At 40.9% G+C, this 18,694-nt stretch overlaps 1 protein-coding gene across 1 annotated transcript; it reads right to left on the bottom strand.

Annotated features, from left to right (window-relative positions):
* Positions 1-1,697: 1,697 nt before the first annotated feature.
* On the bottom strand, positions 1,698-14,800 carry LOC124268587 (the record flags this gene model as incomplete). Its single annotated transcript, XM_046703583.1, has 4 exons — positions 1,698-1,956; positions 3,826-4,021; positions 13,550-13,733; positions 14,729-14,800. Coding segments are annotated over 4 exons (482 nt in total), but the record flags the coding sequence as incomplete, so codon positions are not given.
* Between the last annotated feature and the right edge of the window lie 3,894 nt (positions 14,801-18,694).

Here is an 18,694-nt window from a genome sequence, read left to right as displayed (position 1 = left end):
TCACCTTAACTAGGCTAAAGCTCCGTCTCTGGAAATATATCAATTCCATAGAAACAAGCCGTCACATTTATACTGAAAAGTGTTGGAATGTTTGCGTTATTTTAATGAACGAGTGAGTGAGTTTAGTTTTACGCTGCTTTTAGCAATATTTCAGCAATGTCACGACAGGGGACACCAGAAATGGGCTTCACACATTCTACCCATGTGGGGAATCGAACCCGGGTCTTCGGTGTGAGGAACTGTAACCATTATTCTAACCCATCGCCCCCGCAAATGATGAAATGTTTTAACATTTTTTTGAAATCCCATTGAACGTTTAAAGCCTTTAAGCTCATATTGTCCAAGAAATGAATTTAATGGATTTTTTTGTTTTCTTGTAGATGAAATTGAGCACAATCTTTGACCCTAGATGATGTTATGTATATGGAACCGTAGCATTACGCACACAGTAAGGCTTGCTAAAGTGAAAATAAAATGTGATAGGAATGCCAAAGGGCCTTACACCAAGGTCTTATATCATAGCAGTGGTTACCAAGAACTGGGTTCGGGCATTATTACCCTAAACCCGGGTTAGAATTGGTCTTCAGGAACCTTACTTGTCATCAGAGGCATTTACGGGATTGGTAGTCTGGCTTGCTGACTAACACATCCTTAACATAAACAGGTTTGTGTGGTTTGTGAGCGTTGACATGCCTGGGAAGCCATATTTAATCTATTAATTCTCAGTTCTTACCACCGGCATGACCACCGAGGACCTTTAACTCGCGAAGAGTCCGATCAGAATAGGTGTTCAGCAACCCATGCTCGTCTTAAGGATGACTGACGGGATCGGGTGGTTTGGCTTTCTGGGACCCGTGAAGATCCGGGGTAGAATAGGTCTTCAGCAACCCATGCTTGCCACAAAAGGCGACTATGCTTGTCGTAAGAGGCGACTAACGGGATCGGGTGGTCAGGCTCGCTGACTTGGTTGACACATGTCATCGGTTCCCAAATGCGCAGATCGATGCTCATGCTGTTGATCACTGGATTGTCAGGTTACAGACCGCCGCCATATAGCTGGAATATTGCTGAGTGCGGCGTAAAACTAAACTTACTCACTCACTCATTGGCTTTCTGGCTTGGTTGACATATGTTATCGTGTCTAAACTGCATACATCGACGCTCATGTTGTTGATCACTGGATTGTCTGGTCATTTTTCATTTTTACAGACCGCCGCCATATAGCTGGAATATTGCTGAGTGCGGCGTAAAACTAAACTTACTCACTCACTCATTGGCTTTCTGGCTTGGTTGACATATGTTATCGTGTCTAAACTGCGTACATCGACGCTCATGTTGTTGATCACTGGATTGTCTGGTCATTTTTCATTTTTTGTCAGACCGCCGCCATATAGCTGGAATATTGCTGAGTGCGGCGTAAAACTAAACTCACTCACTCACTCATTGGCTTTCTGGCTTGGTTGACACATGTTATCGTGTCTAAACTGCGTACATCGACGCTCATGTTGTTGATCACTGGATTGTCTGGTCATTATTCATTTTTTCCAGACCGCCGCCATTTTGCCGGAATATTGCTGAGTGCGGTGTCAAACAACAAACAAAATACCAACAAATAAATCGTTCATTTTGCTCATGAGAGGATTCGAGCAAGTTCTCCAGCGTGATTAGAAACAAACTGCAAGTATCTTATCAACATATCGATTTGGATGTGTTTAATTCAACCTGTACAGTTTCAATATATTCGCTATATATCCCGTGGAGGGACACAACTATGAACATGTAGACGAGGTCCGGTCACAACGTTTGACGTTGTTGTCGAAGACGAGCCCAGGGGGACACGGTCTGTTGTCAAAGATACGACCGGCGTGACATGTGACGTACACTTTGCAGCCGTTGCAGGATTGGTGATCGCCGTTGGACACCCCCTCACAGGAACTCACGCATGCCCTTGGTGTTCTGAAAGATAAAATCGGAATATGACATGAGTCGAACACTGCATGATAATATTGTAACACTAACGTAATTGAGAATTGTATGTCAGGGGTAGGACTGCAGGGTCTGGAATGACAAGTACTACTTATCTTGGCTGGGCAAGTCACCGCAAAAATGATCTTAGATCTTAAACAGAGTTGCGCTCCTTTGGGCTTCCCAGAATCAGATGACCAATTGTCCAAGTTCCAGATTGGCCTGATTACGAGTAACGGTTTGTCAGCGTGACCCCGCCGGTCTTATCAGAGCGGTAACGTCTATGACCTGAACTGGCGTGTTTCCATTCAACGTTTAACCGACATGGCGTCACTTCAGTGAAATATCTGGGGTTAAGTATGACTATCTAACCGTAATGCGACCAAATTTGTAATCATGGATCACTATGTGATACGTTAAATGAGCATAGCCCTATCGTTAGTCAGCTTTGTCTAACGTGACCCAGAGACCCATCAGAGACACTGGGAGAACGCCTCTATAATCACTCGCAGTGTACAGTAACCGTCAGTGTTGCCAATACCTCCCCCAGGGTCCAAGTGTAGATATCGAGCAATCAGCCTTAGGTTGTCTACCCGTGGCAGTGCAACAGATAGTGTTGTATGAATTGATAGTATACAAAACAGCAACTTGATATGTGTGTGAGGTTTGTCGCATTATTTATCACCTGCCCAGTCTGAAAAGCAGACACGAGTCGTGAAGATCCGGGTTAGAATTGGTCAATTCAACCAGTGTTTTCTGTTTATAGATCAAACTATATTCTCAGAAACTTACTGTTAAACGAACCTACGGTCTGCAATTCAAAAGACACGTGTTCCCCTATTTTCTGGGCCTCTTCTCTTTGACTATGCTTAAGAATTCCAATATGTACACTTACCGCAATATGTGTATGAAATGATTACAGATATGGATAGACTGTTAAACACACTAAATATAATCACAGCAAGACTCAGATGTATAAGCATAATTACACTAGGCACGCCTACAACAACTGACCAATAATGACGAAATGTAAAGTACACACCTTGTGCTTTGTGATTGCTTTCCAAATAGGGACAAAACTATCAAAACCAAAACCAACCAATAGTCACAGACATTGTTGTGTACGTGTTGCCAAAGCACAACATGTAAATCACAATCAACTTTTGAATTATTTTTTTTTTGTTTTGCGGAAAATAACAACAAAATAGCGGATGGGTGCTTTCTTTTGTATGTCGGTTTACTTTTACCTCGGGCACATGCTGTAACGACGCTTTACAACGAAATGCGCATAACGAAGTACCTTTATATACAACTAAATTAGTTGCCCATAGCTCGTAATAACTGTTGTTACTATACATAGGTATGGGACCCGCACTGTATCTGAAAAGAAATCTTTATGCAAAATGATCCGACCCCATATTTTGCATTAACATGATTTAATGTGTTAGATAAACCTATTTATCATTTCTTGTATAATATAACTAGTTCTACATGTGTTATCATTGTACCTATCCCACATTTTGCAGTAACATGATTTCATGTGTTTTATAAACTGATTTATCATTTCTTGTACAATATAACTATTTCCACTTGTGTTATCATTGTACTTATCCCATACTGTGCAGTAACATGATTTCATGTGTTTTATAAACTGAATTATCACTTCTTGTACAATATAACTATTTCTTCATGTATTATCATTGTACTTCAGAAATAACTTGTAAGCAGTAAGCATTCCACACAGAAATCTGTATTTCAACAGTTTGTAATCTGAGCCACGAGGCCTCCAATACTGAATAAAGACTTAAAGACTATACCATTTCACATCTGTATTTCTATTCCTGATATAAAGGAACTTACGTGGAGTGGCAAGTTGACGATGAATCTTGACAACGTTTGAAGGAGTCGTCCCAGAGGGTGTCCGCAACACACTTCCTCTCGTACAGCATCCCTCCCAAACACGTGGCGTACCCTCCGCATCCCGCGCATGTCTGATAGTCCCCATCCGGCATCCCCGTACAGTTGGACATGCACGGGGTCGCTTCTATCTCCATGCCTGTTAATACAAAATACACATGTCAGCTCACAGAAACTCGCTGTTAATGTATTCTAAAGGATTGACCATTCGATAATCTGTGGATAACGATTTTGTTTTTTAATCAGACAAATTACAAAATAAACTCGGGGCCGGTTGTATGTCCTGTCAACCTGACACCAGCTGCACAAGCACGGGGTCGCTACTAGCTCTATGCCTGTTAATACAAAATACAGATATCTAAACTAGTCACAGATACTCGCTGTTAATATATTTTGAAGGTCCGACCATTAGATATTCTTTGGATGAGGTTTATACTTTTTTAATTCAGACAAATTGAAAAAAACAACAATAAGTGCCTTTGTTTTACAAGAAAATGTGTCCTCTAAACCAGCTGTATGTCCTAACAACCGTTTTGTTTTTAAAATTTGAATATTCTCTTTTCCAAAGGAAAAATATATGATGGTGACCAAGCTTCTATCCTTTTCTTATCTGTCGTTTCCTAGAATATCAAGCTTAACGCTATAAAACTAACGTAACATCGAAACATCACAACTTAATTCTTTTTCAGCAGGGCGACGGGGTAGCTTAGTGGTTAGATTCCTCACATGGGTACAATGTGTGAAGCCCATTTCTGGTTTCCCCCGCCGTGATATTGCTGGAATATTGCTAAAAGCGGCGTAAAACACAACTCACAAACTCTTTTTCAGCATAATATTTAAATCGCACGTAATTTATACAAGTACATGTCGTGCGTAGATAATATACCCATGCTGTTTATGAAAATGAAATCGCACCATTAAACCCTGTAAATTCCAGCAATGTCTCAATGAAGGACTTGAGGGTTAGGATAAGTCCCTAGGGATCGGGTGATGAAACTCGTTGACCTGGTCAAACCGTTATATATATATCCCAATTGTGGCAGAAGGCGACGTTCATCAAAGCATCCAAACATGCAACAGTATTTAGGCTGATTTTAGTATTGTACGAACGCTTCGGTGAATTAGCCTCTACAAGAACTTTGTTTGACAAAGATGATCTCTTCAAGCACAATGTTTTTATTTCCAAATTAAGACTTTATTCTGTTTATTCCAATATCGTTTTAGTGGCTTCCGTGGGGATAATCATGGGTACCTGTGTTTTCATATGTTACATATTTTGAATATGATTTTTAGGCATCGTTCAGTCATGAGTGAGTGAGTTAAAATCTATAGTCAAACATTGGCAATATTTCAGCCATATTGTGACTAAAGCACGCCATACATTAATAATAGATAATGTTATAGAATAAAATCTGTCGCCAAAGGACAATAAAATAACAAGAATTTCACAATTAGAGATTTAAAACTAGCATGTAACTTAAAAATGAGCGAACGCTTTAACCACTCGGCTACCCCGCCGTCTCTCAAACAATATTCCAGCTATATGGCGGCGGGCTGTAAATAATCGAGTCTGGACCAGACAATCATGTGATCAACAACGTAAGCATAGATCTACTCAGTTGGGATACGATGACATGTGTCAACCAAGTCAGTGAGCCTGACCATCCGATCCCATTAGTCGCTTCTTACGACAAGCATGGGTTACTGAAGACCAATGTTTACCCGGATCTTCACGAGTTGTGCCAATGGTTTCCGTCCGATATCTATATTATGTACACAGTGAATGCCAGTGCAATGCATCATATCCCTAGATACACTGAAACAACTACCTCCACCACAGGGTTTGTCGATGATGCATGGTTTCTCTGATTTTCGGCAGATTTTCATAAATTCTAAAAGAAATATCACAAAAACTATCTTTCTTGCGCTGTGTACTTCGAAAATACCGGCTATCATGTTCCCCTAATCCCGGTACCTCTCGCTTATTCACTCACTCGCTTCAAGAAACGTCAACTCGTAAATAATATTGTCAACTTTATGTCACTTACCGGATGTGACGTCAAACAGAACCATCATGATCACGCAGAGAGACGAGAGTACGGCGTGCATTTTCATCTGAAACGAGACATAAACATTTTCACAAATATCGCATTACAGACAATATTCACAGACAATATCAAGTGAATGAGAGTGAATGGCTAATGATCCTAATTCTAATTATTTTTCTGGGTGGCTCTGCGTAATGCTTGGTATTTTAGCGGACAGTCAAAGTGAAATAACTGAGACTCATGAATAGTGTAACGGCCAAGGCACGTAACTCTACACAGTGACCAGACCAGTTTTGTAAACAATTTTGTCTGGACAAGACAATCAACGGATCAACAATATGAGCATCGATCTACGCAATCGGGATACGATAACATGTGGGAGCCAAGTCAGCGAGCCTGACCATCCGATCCGTCAGTCGCCGCTTACGGCAAGCATGGATGTGGGTTCGAATCCCAGATGGGACTCAACCCAACAAAAGTACAAGAATCTGTACTTTAATAAGACAGTGTAATCTCAAATCTAACTTATGTTAAAGCATGGGTTGGGTATACTGAAACATCTGAAGTCAGGATAATCAACACAAGCTTGAATGGTCACCGTAACAATCAAGGAGTGTTATGATTCTAACATAGTGATACATAATACCTAGTCGTGACTGTCCTTACAAAGATGATTCCGTTTGGTGTAAGGGAAAAATAACTATACTATTCACACTTGGCTAAGGATCAAATCATGGATTCAACAGAAAACCATGATATGGGGTCAAATTTGGTTTAAACATCTAAGCTTATTGTAAGCATGGTTCCTAGGTTTCAGTATGTAATTGCATTTTGTATATCCCATACCTGCTATTGACAGGTGTTGTTTATTTGTCAATGACTCGTACCATGAGTTGCAAAATGGTTGATTGGGGCCATGAAAACCATTTTACGGTTACTCATGTATCAAGTGCATAAGATTAGAATAAAGTGGCTGTCTGCCTAAAGGGGGGTTACCTTATTATAATTTATGCAGTTTTAAATGGATTCAATTTCAAATTTTAAATCTACGTTTATGGGAAGTTGTGTATTTTTGTGATCCTTATCAAAGTGTGAGTAGGATATATGAAAGGATCACTGAAAATTAGTGAGGACACCGGGTATTCGCCAAAATGTTGAGCATGTCCAGCCCTAAAGGTAGCACCCGACTTCACAAAATATTAAGCAGGTCTGCATCAATATCTCATCGGAATACACCATTCATTGTACAATGTCGGCAATCAGACCCACCGTATTGAACCACTCAATAGACATATCCAGTCTCTATGGTCTAAACTGTCCATAGAGAAAGCATTCACTAATACAGTAACAATTTACAAAACGTTACAAGAGACACAATGCTGAAACATTCCTCTAAACAACGTAAAGTTCTTGAACAAGCCTATATCGAGTAACGCAATAACAAGTACTTATATGTTTCCTTTTGAACTACCATCGAACATTGCATCTTATTCGACACTTAAAGTAAGTTCAATTCGTCAGTTCCTTAAAAGAATAGAACATATGCATAGTACAACATACCTGGATTGTCCCTTGACACAAACAACGTCGATGAACTCAAGACCTGCAACATGCTTGCCCAATACAGATTCCTTTATAGTAAACCCTTGTGTCCCCGAGCAGAATTCAACCTGATATCATCTCAATAGAAGGTCTCATATCATCTCACTTACGCGTAATAAAGATCATACTTTTGTGTTGATTAGGAGCAATTGTGACGCAACTATGAAAATTGTCGTGCTCGTTTGTGATACAAGTGGATGAATGCCAACGCTTGCTTCGCTCGCCCCAGGCGGGGAAGAATCCGCTTATATCTATTTAACAAGTCTGTCTTTTTTACACTCCCTTGCCGAAAATGGCAAACGCTTTCAAAGTGAAAATTTTATGATAAAGATTTGGGTGAGAGAGGGAGTATGGTTTTACCCCGCTCTTAGCAATATTCCAGCAATATCATGGCGGGGAACAACAGAAAAGCGTCTCATGCATTGTACCCATGTGGGGAATCGAACCCGGGTCCTCGGGGTGACGAGTGAACGCTTGAACCACTAGGCTAACCCATCGCTCATTGAACCTTTCAAGCCATAAAGCTAACATTTGTCCAAGAAATATTCTCTTTTTTGTTTATTTTCTAATGGATGAATCTGAGCACAACCATTAATCCGATGTTTTCAGGTGTAAATGAAAACTGACTTATGGCGAGAAATTCCTGTTTGGGTACAGACCTGCCAAAACATCTCTTAAATTCTAAAACGATATCCCTAGATTTGAACATAAGTCAAAGGCGTGGGAGTGGAACAGGTTGTTGCCAGACATATCAGCCTACCCAAGAATTGTCATATCGATATTATAGCAGTTTCTTGGCTACATGAAAACCATTTTTATGGTTACTCGTGTATCAAGTGCATAAGGTTAGAATAAAGTGGCTGTCTGCCTAAAGGGGGGTTACCTTATTATAATTTATGCACTTTTAAATGGATTCAATTTCAAATTATAAATCTACGTTTATGGGAAGTTGTGAATTTTTGTGATCCTTATCAAAGTGTGAGTAGTATATATGAGAGGATCACTGAAAATTAGTGAGGACACCGGGTGTTCGGCAAAATGATGAGCATGTCCAGCCCTAAAGGTAGCACCTCACTTCACAAACTTTTAAGCAGGTCTGCATCAATATCTCAGCCTCATCCTTTACAACACAGTGATGCTGTTGCATTAATTCCCCAAAGTGTTTAATAGCATACATCCCCAGTGATTTAGCAGTGCTGGAATGTGCCGTGTTGATTTCTTGTAGATATGTCTTTGTGCATTTTGTATTATTATCAATATGAGATATTTATATAGCGCATATATCCACGCAACTATTCCCCCTCGATCATTGGGTATCAACCTTTAACGGCACATCGCATTATCAATCTCAACTCCATGGGGAGTATACAACTCTTGCAGCTGGGTGGACAGGGACACATAGTCACAGTACTCTGTCCAAGTCACTGCACGTTCCTGTACCCGCATTTAATTCGGATTCGAGTGTTCTTTTAAGTGTCTGAAAGAGTCTGCACACAAAGCTGACTCCAAGGATTTTACATCCGGTCACAGGTGGACTCGATTCCGGTACCCCAATCTCCCTCGATCACAAGCCTGGCGGCTTAGACCGCTCGCCCACCATGCCCCTACGTGCATATGTTAACAATTTACATTTATTGCCTTCTCGTTACTTCTTACCCTGCCTAAATACATGTGTAGAATGTCCAGTATACCGTATACCTTTTTTTAATAATCAGTTGAAGTTAAGCAAGACTGGTCACGCTGAGACCTTGGGTGGTTGACCGTGTTTAGCAGCTTGACTGCTGAGAGTTTCTTGGACTTCAGTCCTGCCTCACAACGAAGCACACGTAATACATGTGGCCACACCTTATGCAAGTGAGTTTGTACAAACCTGCCCCCCTCCCCCCTCCATCTCTCTCTCTCTCTCGATATCAATATCAATATCTACAGCCAAATGACGTAGATAACTACCGTTGATGTGGTCGACCAAGGGTATTTCATCAGCATGACTGTTTTACAAAACCGTGGTCAAAGTGACTTTGATGACCTTCACAGACCTACATGTGAGTGAGTGAGTGTTTCAGTTTTACGCCGCTTTTGGCAATATTCCAGCAATATCACGGTGGGAGACAGAAATGGGCTTCACATATTGTACCCATGTGGGGAACCGAACCCGGAACTTCGGCGTGACGAGCAGACGCTTTAACCACTACAGCTTGTTCAGCTTGACCTGATCAAGTGAATACTAATGAATTGCGTGACCGTGTCAGATGGTTGGTGTAAACGAGTGGACTGATTATTGTGCCTATTGCTGAAAATTTGAAAAGCGACTACATGGACAGAAATATTGCAGTTGAACTTGAAATAGAAAAAGTGACAGGTTCTGTAACGAATCTATGTATGCATGCTTCGCAAGGACGCAACATTAATAGCATTCTCTGCACCCCTATATAATGAAGATAACCCGATCTGCCGTTTGTGTCATTTGACCTCCCGGGCCATGCATATGTACAGTAGCTCAGGTCAAGCTGAACAAGCTGTAGGCTACCACACTGTCCTTTTTAACAGTATACGTATGCATATAAGTGTGTATGTAGGTAGATGTCAAAGTGTTAATCCACTGACACACCATGTTGCAGGACTCGTAAGTGTATGTCAACGTATGGAATCACCATCAACGTAGCGCTTAATATCACTAAGCACCACGCAGCTAGTACGGATGGATGGCTGGCTGGATGGATGGAAGGATGCGTGCATGTATTTATGCATGCACGCATGTTGGTGTTTTCGGATGTGTGTATTGGTCAGTGCGTGCATTCATGCACGAATGTAAGTTTGCTCGTGGATGTGATTTTTCTATTCACAAATAAATTTCGTGCAAACGTCTCTCCAGATGTGCACGTGTACATAGTGGAGGTGACAGTCGAAATTGACAGTGAAACGTGTCAGTGCGTTGCTGCAAACTCAGATTGAAACTAAACGTTTCATTTCAAACTCCTGTGAGGCTACGTAAGTCCCAAAACATTCAAAATACAATTCCTACTTACAAGATTTTTTTAAACGTGGTATTTTGGTTATTTTAAATTTCGGCTAAAGTTGACTACAATCGCCAGCGGCTGAAGGGAAGGTGTAAATCCACCTAGGGTCCATGGAAGTAGCAAAAGTACTGTAAGTCCCCATGGTCCCTAGTGTGGTGATCTACCTTCAGTTGTTGGCGATCTATAGCCTCTTTTTATATTATGTATTGTTTAAATAGTGCTATTAGTTTTAACTTCACATGCTAGTTTTTATTCGAACTGTGATAGTCTAGTTGCTTTACTGTCCTTTGGCAACAGGTTTTATAAAATATACACATGCTTTATAAACGTCAAATTTGTTCTCGTCACAATATGGATGAAACGTTGCCGATGTGACGTTAAATATTAACTCACTCACTTACTCATTTCAAACTCAATTAAACGATTTTTGACACGTACGTACGTACGACCCAGTAATATTAATATGGCTCTTGATAGATACAATCATCAAGTTTTGTTTTCGTCAAATGTTAAAGGAGGTCTTCGGGCGCAAACGGAAGGCTGGACGATCTACAGTAACACGTGACCTCAATGCCCGACATCAGAATTTACCTCCGGCATGCAACACCAATATTTCACTCAAACACTCTTTAGGAACCAGGGCCCCGATCAACAAAGCATTAGTACAGATACGGCCTGTCGTAACTCTATAGTTTACCACAGGCTTACGAATGTTGAACGCTACGAACGTTCTGTGGATCGTGACCCAGCATTTATATAACTGAAGTTAATCTGTCTGGCTTTTGGGGAGTATGTGTGCAGAAACCAGTCAGAAACCACAATCTCTTTCGTGGGTTTCTTTACTAGGGCTGCGCAATATAACCGGTTTACCGGTATTTACCGGTTCAGACATGAAAACGATACGTATTGCGATACGCTGATCGAAAATCGGTATTTTGATTTGCATTCGGAAAACTTCGTAACACTCGGAAATCTTCGGATATATCCTTGTTTCATTTGTGCCAAATATTATTCATATTTTTATGTTATCATGATTAAAAGTTGTTATTAAAGCTTAATCAAGCCTAGTGATTTTGTTGTGTTTTTTCTCTATTAATCAAGAATTAACTCGATTATAAGTAGTTTTTTGTTTAAAATACTTCGTGCAATATATTGCAATATATATCGCAATACATGTTTTCGCATCGCAATATATCGCAATATGAAAATTCTCTGCAATACCCACCCCATTTTTATTTACTGTGATAGACGAGTACGAGTTGCTTCCTCTTTCACTGACCTGGCCAGCGTTGTTTAAGTGACAGGAATGTACACGCAGTTCAACGCCTAAGTAGCGGTACTCGTCATATGACACTACAGTATATTCTATTGGTCATTAAGGTACCAGTGACTTACATTAAAAAGGCATAAACTATAAAATACACATAATATTTTTATTCGCTGTATGCCAAACATAAATGTGTTATATACAATCAGGTAGGAACGTCCTGTATTCTTGTTCCTGGGCATCCATTGGTCCTTTGTACACGGATTTGTCTTATGAGTTTAGGTTTACGCCCCTTTTAGCAATATTCCAGCAATATCACGGGTCTATCTAATGACATAAGGGGGATGTATGGGCACATCCTTTCGTTTCGTTGTTGAAGACGAGCCCAGCAGGACATGGTCTGTTGTCGACGATGTTGCCAGCATGGCATGTTACGTACACGTTGCAGCTGCTGCAGGATTCGTAGTTACCGTCGGCCAAACCCTGGCAGTTGCTCACGCAGGTTAAACTAAAACAGAAATGACAAGGTACATTCCGGTGTATGAACTATAGATTTGTTCTTTGGTACGGAATTAAAACTAATATCATATTCAGTACCAACCATGGTCTCGTTTTTATTCAACCCCTTCTTATGTTGTACTTGTGACGCTCGTGTTGTACTTGGATATACGTATGCTGTTTTTATTCATGATTTCATAATTTCTCATGATGTCCAACGTATTCATTATTATCAAGTTTGAATATTTTGAAGAAAGAAATGATCTGTTTGTATTACATTTCTTATGTTTACATTTTTATCTTTGTGAATTCATTATTAAAACACATGTGCCGCCATGTAGCTGGAATATGGCTGGGTGCGGCGTAAAACTAAACTCACTCACTCACTCACTCACTCACTAAAACAAATGTTTTAACACGAATATATAAATACAATCGTCGAAAAGCAGAGATCCTGTAAACTGTCCAAACAGAACAGATCATTACCATGTAAGTTTAACAACCAGCTATCAATGAGTAAGATAACGAAAAATACCATGAAATTTGAAAAATTTGTATTATTTCTCTTCAGGAATGGAATTTACTTCTTCAAAAATGAGGGGCGGTGGGGTAGCATAGTGGTTAAAGCGTTGGCTCGTCACGCCGAAGACCCGGGTTCGAATCCCCACATGGGTACAATGTGTGAAGCCCATTTCTGGTGTCCCCCGCCGTGATGTTGCTGGAATATTGCTAAAAGCGGCGTAAAACCAAACTCAGTCAGTCAGTCAGTCCCCACGTGGGCACAATGTGTGAAGCCCATTTCTGGTGTCCCCCGCCGTGATATTGCTGGAATATTGCTAAAAGCGGCGTAAAACTAAACTCAGTCAGTCAGTCTTCAAAAATGTCTCTGACTCTTCCAGTATTTCGTCTTATTAATTTGATATAAAGTTTAAAACTGTTTGCTTTTTTTCGTTGCAAAGTCCTTTTTGGTACTTCACTAGCCTCAAACGACGGATAAGTTGACATATGTCCGATGACCCCAAAGATTTCGGGTTAGCCACATTAATACATGTCCTTGCACGGTAAATTACGTTTATAGTGAACACACTTATACCGAACTGTCGGATATGTCGAAATAGTTTTCGATCGCGACGACTTGGTGTATATTGTAGGCGAAATGCTTGTAACGAAATACGGTTAAAACGAACTAATTTATTGACCCCTCGTTATATACGTAGTTACAATAATTTACGTACGGAGTGCATGTTGCGGAGCTCAGTTCGCAGCGCTTGAAGGAGTCGTCCCAAACGGTGTTTCCGACACACGGCCTGTCGTCGAAGAGTTTCTCATGCCAACAGGTGGCGAACACTTTGCAACCTTTACAAGACTGGTAGTCGCCGTCGGGTAAGCCTGTACAGCTCGTGATGCACGGGTTTTGCGCTGAGTAAAAAAAGAACCTGTATCATGTATCTGTATTCACCCGTGATGAACAAGGCAACTTCAGCACCTCATGCTTGGCATAAAAGGAGATTAACAGGTTCGTGGCTGTTGACATGCCTATGTTGCCATATTTTATCAATTAATTCTTAGTTCTTACCAGGCCCGTGAAGGTATATTGATCTTCAGTAACCCATGCTTGTCGTAAGAGGCGACTAACGGGATCGGGTGGTCAGGCTCGCTGACTTGGTTTATACATGTCATCGGTTCCCAAATGCGCAGATCGATGCTCATGCTGTTGATCACTGGATTGTCTGGTCCATATTCGATTATTTACAGACCGCCGCCATATAGGTAGAATATTGCTGAATGCGGCGTAAAACTAAAGTCACTCACTCACTAGTTCTTACAATAGGCATAACCACTGAGGACCTATAACCCGTGAAGATCCGAATTAGAATAGGTGTTCAGAAACCCATACTCGTCTTAAGAACGACTGATGGGATCTGGTAGTCAGGCTCACTGACTTGGTTCACACATGTCATCGTATCCCAATTGCGTAGATCGATGTTTCTCATATTGATCACTGGATTGTATGGTTCTGACTCGATTATTTACAAACCGACGCCATATAACTGGAGTGCAGCGTTTAACAGCAACCAGCCAGCTGTGACCATGAATTGCTACATCAGACAGAATATAAGCATCTCAAACACTTTCAAAAATTACAGTTTTCTAATTTTTAAATGCAGATCTGAATACGCTTATTATACACAAACAAGGACTGTTGCTTACCTAACGATATAGACATGTCAAAATATAAAGTCGTGATGCAAAGAATCCAAGACCGTTATCTGTGGAATTATTGAAGGGACATTGTCGCGCTTTGGTTCATTTTGACACTTTTTGTTTGGTTTTCTAAGGGCGACAATGCGACAATGTCCCTTCTAGGACTCCATAGTTATCAACGGCTAATGAGTATCATCAGAATCACACACCTGCAGCAAGACAGGCCAGGTACGTCAAGACGATGACGATGTTGGTGGGAGTATGCATGTTTGTAGATGAATCTGAAAAAAAGAGTACAGAAGTGTTAAAACATAATTTTTTTAAACTTTTCTTTGTTTGAACAGGTAGCGCACATGACATTGTTGAATGTTTCTTTTCAAATGCTAATTATGAGAACCGATAGCGTATTAATCTTTTGGTTTAAGCGCTCGTTAATGGATCGATTTCGATCACCCACATGCGTTACATGTGTGGAGCTTATCTCGGATGCCTAGGGGCAGTGGGGTAGCCTAATGCTTGAAGCGTCCGCCTGTTACGCTGAAGACCCGGGATCGAATCAACACATGGTACAATGTGTTAAGCCCGTTTCTGGTGTCCCTCACCATGATGTAGTTCGAGTATTGCTAAAAGCGGCGAAAAACCATACTCACTCAAATTAAGGTCCACACCCGTGACCAATGTGCAATAAAGCTAATAGTGCCATGATATGTTTCAATAATTCAAACCCCACATGGCATTGCTAAAACATTGCTAAAGCAATATAAGATTGCAGAAATATTATAAATGGCGAAATGGCATTACAGGAATGTCACTAAAATTGCTGAGATATTACTAAATGCACGATGAAATTGTTGGCATAGTGCTGCGAATGCCATGATATTGCTAAGAATACTGCTTAACGCGAGGGATCAGTGGTGTAGCCAAGCTCGTCACTCCGATGACCTGGGTTCGATTGCCAACATAGGTAAAACGTGTGACGCCTATTTCTGGTGGCCCCTACCGTGATATTGCACTCACTCACTAAATACGGCGTAAAACTTCCCTCGCCCGCAAATCTGTAAAAACATTCATTGAAGCCGTTTGCACGTTTAAAGTGATGATGCTTAAATATTGCCAGAAGCGGTGTAAAATCGTACTTATCACTTATTTACGAGCTGAGGTAGGTGACCTTGTAAGGTGACCTCAACAGAAGCCCCTGCTCACCAGATCGGGGCCAGTGCTTGTTTGTGTCTTGGTTTGCTCTTTAATGCAACACTCAGCAATATCCCATGTATAGAGATTGAAAACTAGCATGTAACTTAAAAATGAGCGAACGCTTTAACCACTCGGCTACCCCACCGTCTCTCAAACAATATTCCAGCTACATGGCGGCGGGCTGTAAATAATCGAGTCTGGACCAGACAATCTAGTGATCAGCAGCATGAGCATCGGTCTGCGCAATTGGGAACCCATAACATGTGTCAACCAAGTCAGCGAGCCTGACCACCCGATCCCGTTAGTGGCCTCTGACGACAAGCATGGGTTCCTGAAGATCCATTCTAACCCGGACCTTGTCCAGTACTTTTGATACACAAATCGTATCACTATTACACAAATTATATCACCTGACACACTACATCTCATGTCTTACCTTTGGATGTGGAAATGTAACGGCTGTTTCAATGTGTTGCAGTAATGTGTTGCGCATATATGCGGGCTTATATACAGGCCTCACCACGCCCCCACGAGCTATGTCCGGATCAGCGATAGTGGACCAGGTGATCACGTGTAATTAATGTATATCATGAGGTAATATGGACATCTCTATTTGTCTATCCAGGCGTATGTATCGGGTATAAAGATGAACCCTAACGATAAGCTGATAGCAGGGACATTACAGGAACTGCTCAGCGATTATCTGGATGTTACGAAATTACATCTCAATGATAACGTTGTGGCTTGCCGCAAGCACTGAAAGACTTTTCCTGTGTGTATGTACATATGGAATCGAATCCGTGATTCAAGTGAGAGGGGGCTATGGGGTAGCCCAGTGGTTAAAGTGTTCGCTCGTCACTCCGAAGACCCGGGTTCGATTCCCCACATGGGTACAATGTGTGAAGCCCATTCCGGTGTCTCCCGCCTTATTATTGCTGGATTATTGCCAAAAGCGTCGTAAATTTAAACGTTCTCACTAGGTATAGGATTGACGAGCCGGTACAGCTCGGATTTCCATTTGTCACATATTATATCATAAAACGACTTTTGGTATTTCAATGTGACAGATTAGTGTACAGAATAAACTTAATATAATGTATCTTGATATTAGCTTCTATTGTCGGTTGAACAAGAATCGTGACGGGCTTCCATCTGATATTCGATTATGGCAATAATACATTCATCACAGTTTGAGTGTGTGTTTTGTGCGATGCTGCACTTACTGAACTCGACAACGTATGGAACGACCGTCAAATAGTTTCCAACTTACGTACACACACACACCCTCATACATACAAACACTCACATAAACATACTGATATACCTGCACACACACATATCTATACAAGCGCACTTACATGCGCTCTTTTCCTTTATCTCACAGACGCGTACATACATACATACACACCGCACTCTTTCTTTCTCTCACAGACGCGTACATAGATGAACGCACTTTTTCTTTCTCTCACAGACGCGTACATACATACATACACATCGCACTCTTTATTTCACTCACAGACGCGTACATAGATACATACATACATACACGCACTCTTTCTTTCTCTCACAGACACGTACATAGATACATATATACCGGCACTCTTTCTTTCTCTCACAGACATATACATAGATACATACCGGCACTCGTTCTTTCTCTCACAGACACGTACATAGATACATATACACACACTCTTTCTTTCTCTCACAGACGCGTACATAGATACACGCACTTTTTCTTTCTCTCACAGACGCGTACATACATACATACATATACGCACTCTTTCTTTCTCTCATAGACACATACATTGGTACATATATACATATACGCACTCTTTCTCTCACATGCACACACTCTCACACTCCCATACATACATACATACATACATACATACATACATACATACATACATACACATATACATACATACATACATACATACATACATACACGCACTCTCTCACACATACACACATGCTCACTCACACACACACACACACACACACACACACACACAAAAAAAAAAGCCGTGATATTGGAATATTGCTAAAAGCAGCGTAAAATACCCTCACTTACCAAAGTCAGACACATGATGTCCGACCAGTTGTTGTTTCTATACAATGAGTGCAGACACTGGATTCGGAGATATGGTTAATTGTTGATCTCAAACATAGAATAGGTTTGTCAGAATTTAACACTAAACGTGTGCACATATATAACCTAAAAGAATGGATGTTTTATGCTAACTCATTTATTTACAAAACGTTGTGACAATATTTCACAGTTGTTGGGCAGTGTCCAGGTCATGGAGGCAGTCATTGGAGGCTATAGGGTTATATCCCTTGGATGTTCGCGGATGTCAGTCACAGTCACATCTGAAAATAATTCATATATGTGAGTAAATCATTAATATTAGATTGTAAAGCAGTGAATCTAAAAACAGGAAAATATTTGTTGTTACAATCAGTATCCCTACCACTATCCGGGTTAGAATATTGGTCTTCAGCTACCCATGCTTGTCGTAAGAGGAGACTAACGGGATAGGGTGGTCAGGCTCGATGACTTGGTTGACACATGTCATCGTATTCCAGTGGCGTAGATCGATGCACTATCGCCACAGTACTGCCACTAACATGGCTACTGATGTTTATGCAAACACTTCTACCACACATATCATACACCACCACTATCGCCACAATACCGCCACTGACATTGGTACTGATGTTTCTGCAAATACTTCACCACACATATCATACACCACCCACTATTGCCACAATACCGCCACTAACATTGATACTGATGTTTCACAAACACTGCTACCACACATATCATAACACCACCACCATCACCACAATACCGCCACTAACATTGCTACTGATGTTTCTACAAACACAGCTACAACACATATCATACACCACCACTATCGCCACAATACCGCCACTAACATCATTGATACTGATGTTTCTGCAAACACTCATACCAC

The sequence above is a fragment of the Haliotis rubra genome, unplaced genomic scaffold (assembly GCF_003918875.1).
Source record: "Haliotis rubra isolate DU_JTF1 unplaced genomic scaffold, ASM391887v1 Scf1392, whole genome shotgun sequence".
In the NCBI taxonomy this organism is placed as follows: Eukaryota; Metazoa; Mollusca; class Gastropoda; order Lepetellida; family Haliotidae; genus Haliotis; species Haliotis rubra.
The sequence above is the reverse complement of the archived record's forward strand: the minus strand, read 5'-3'. Positions and strand labels throughout refer to the sequence as shown.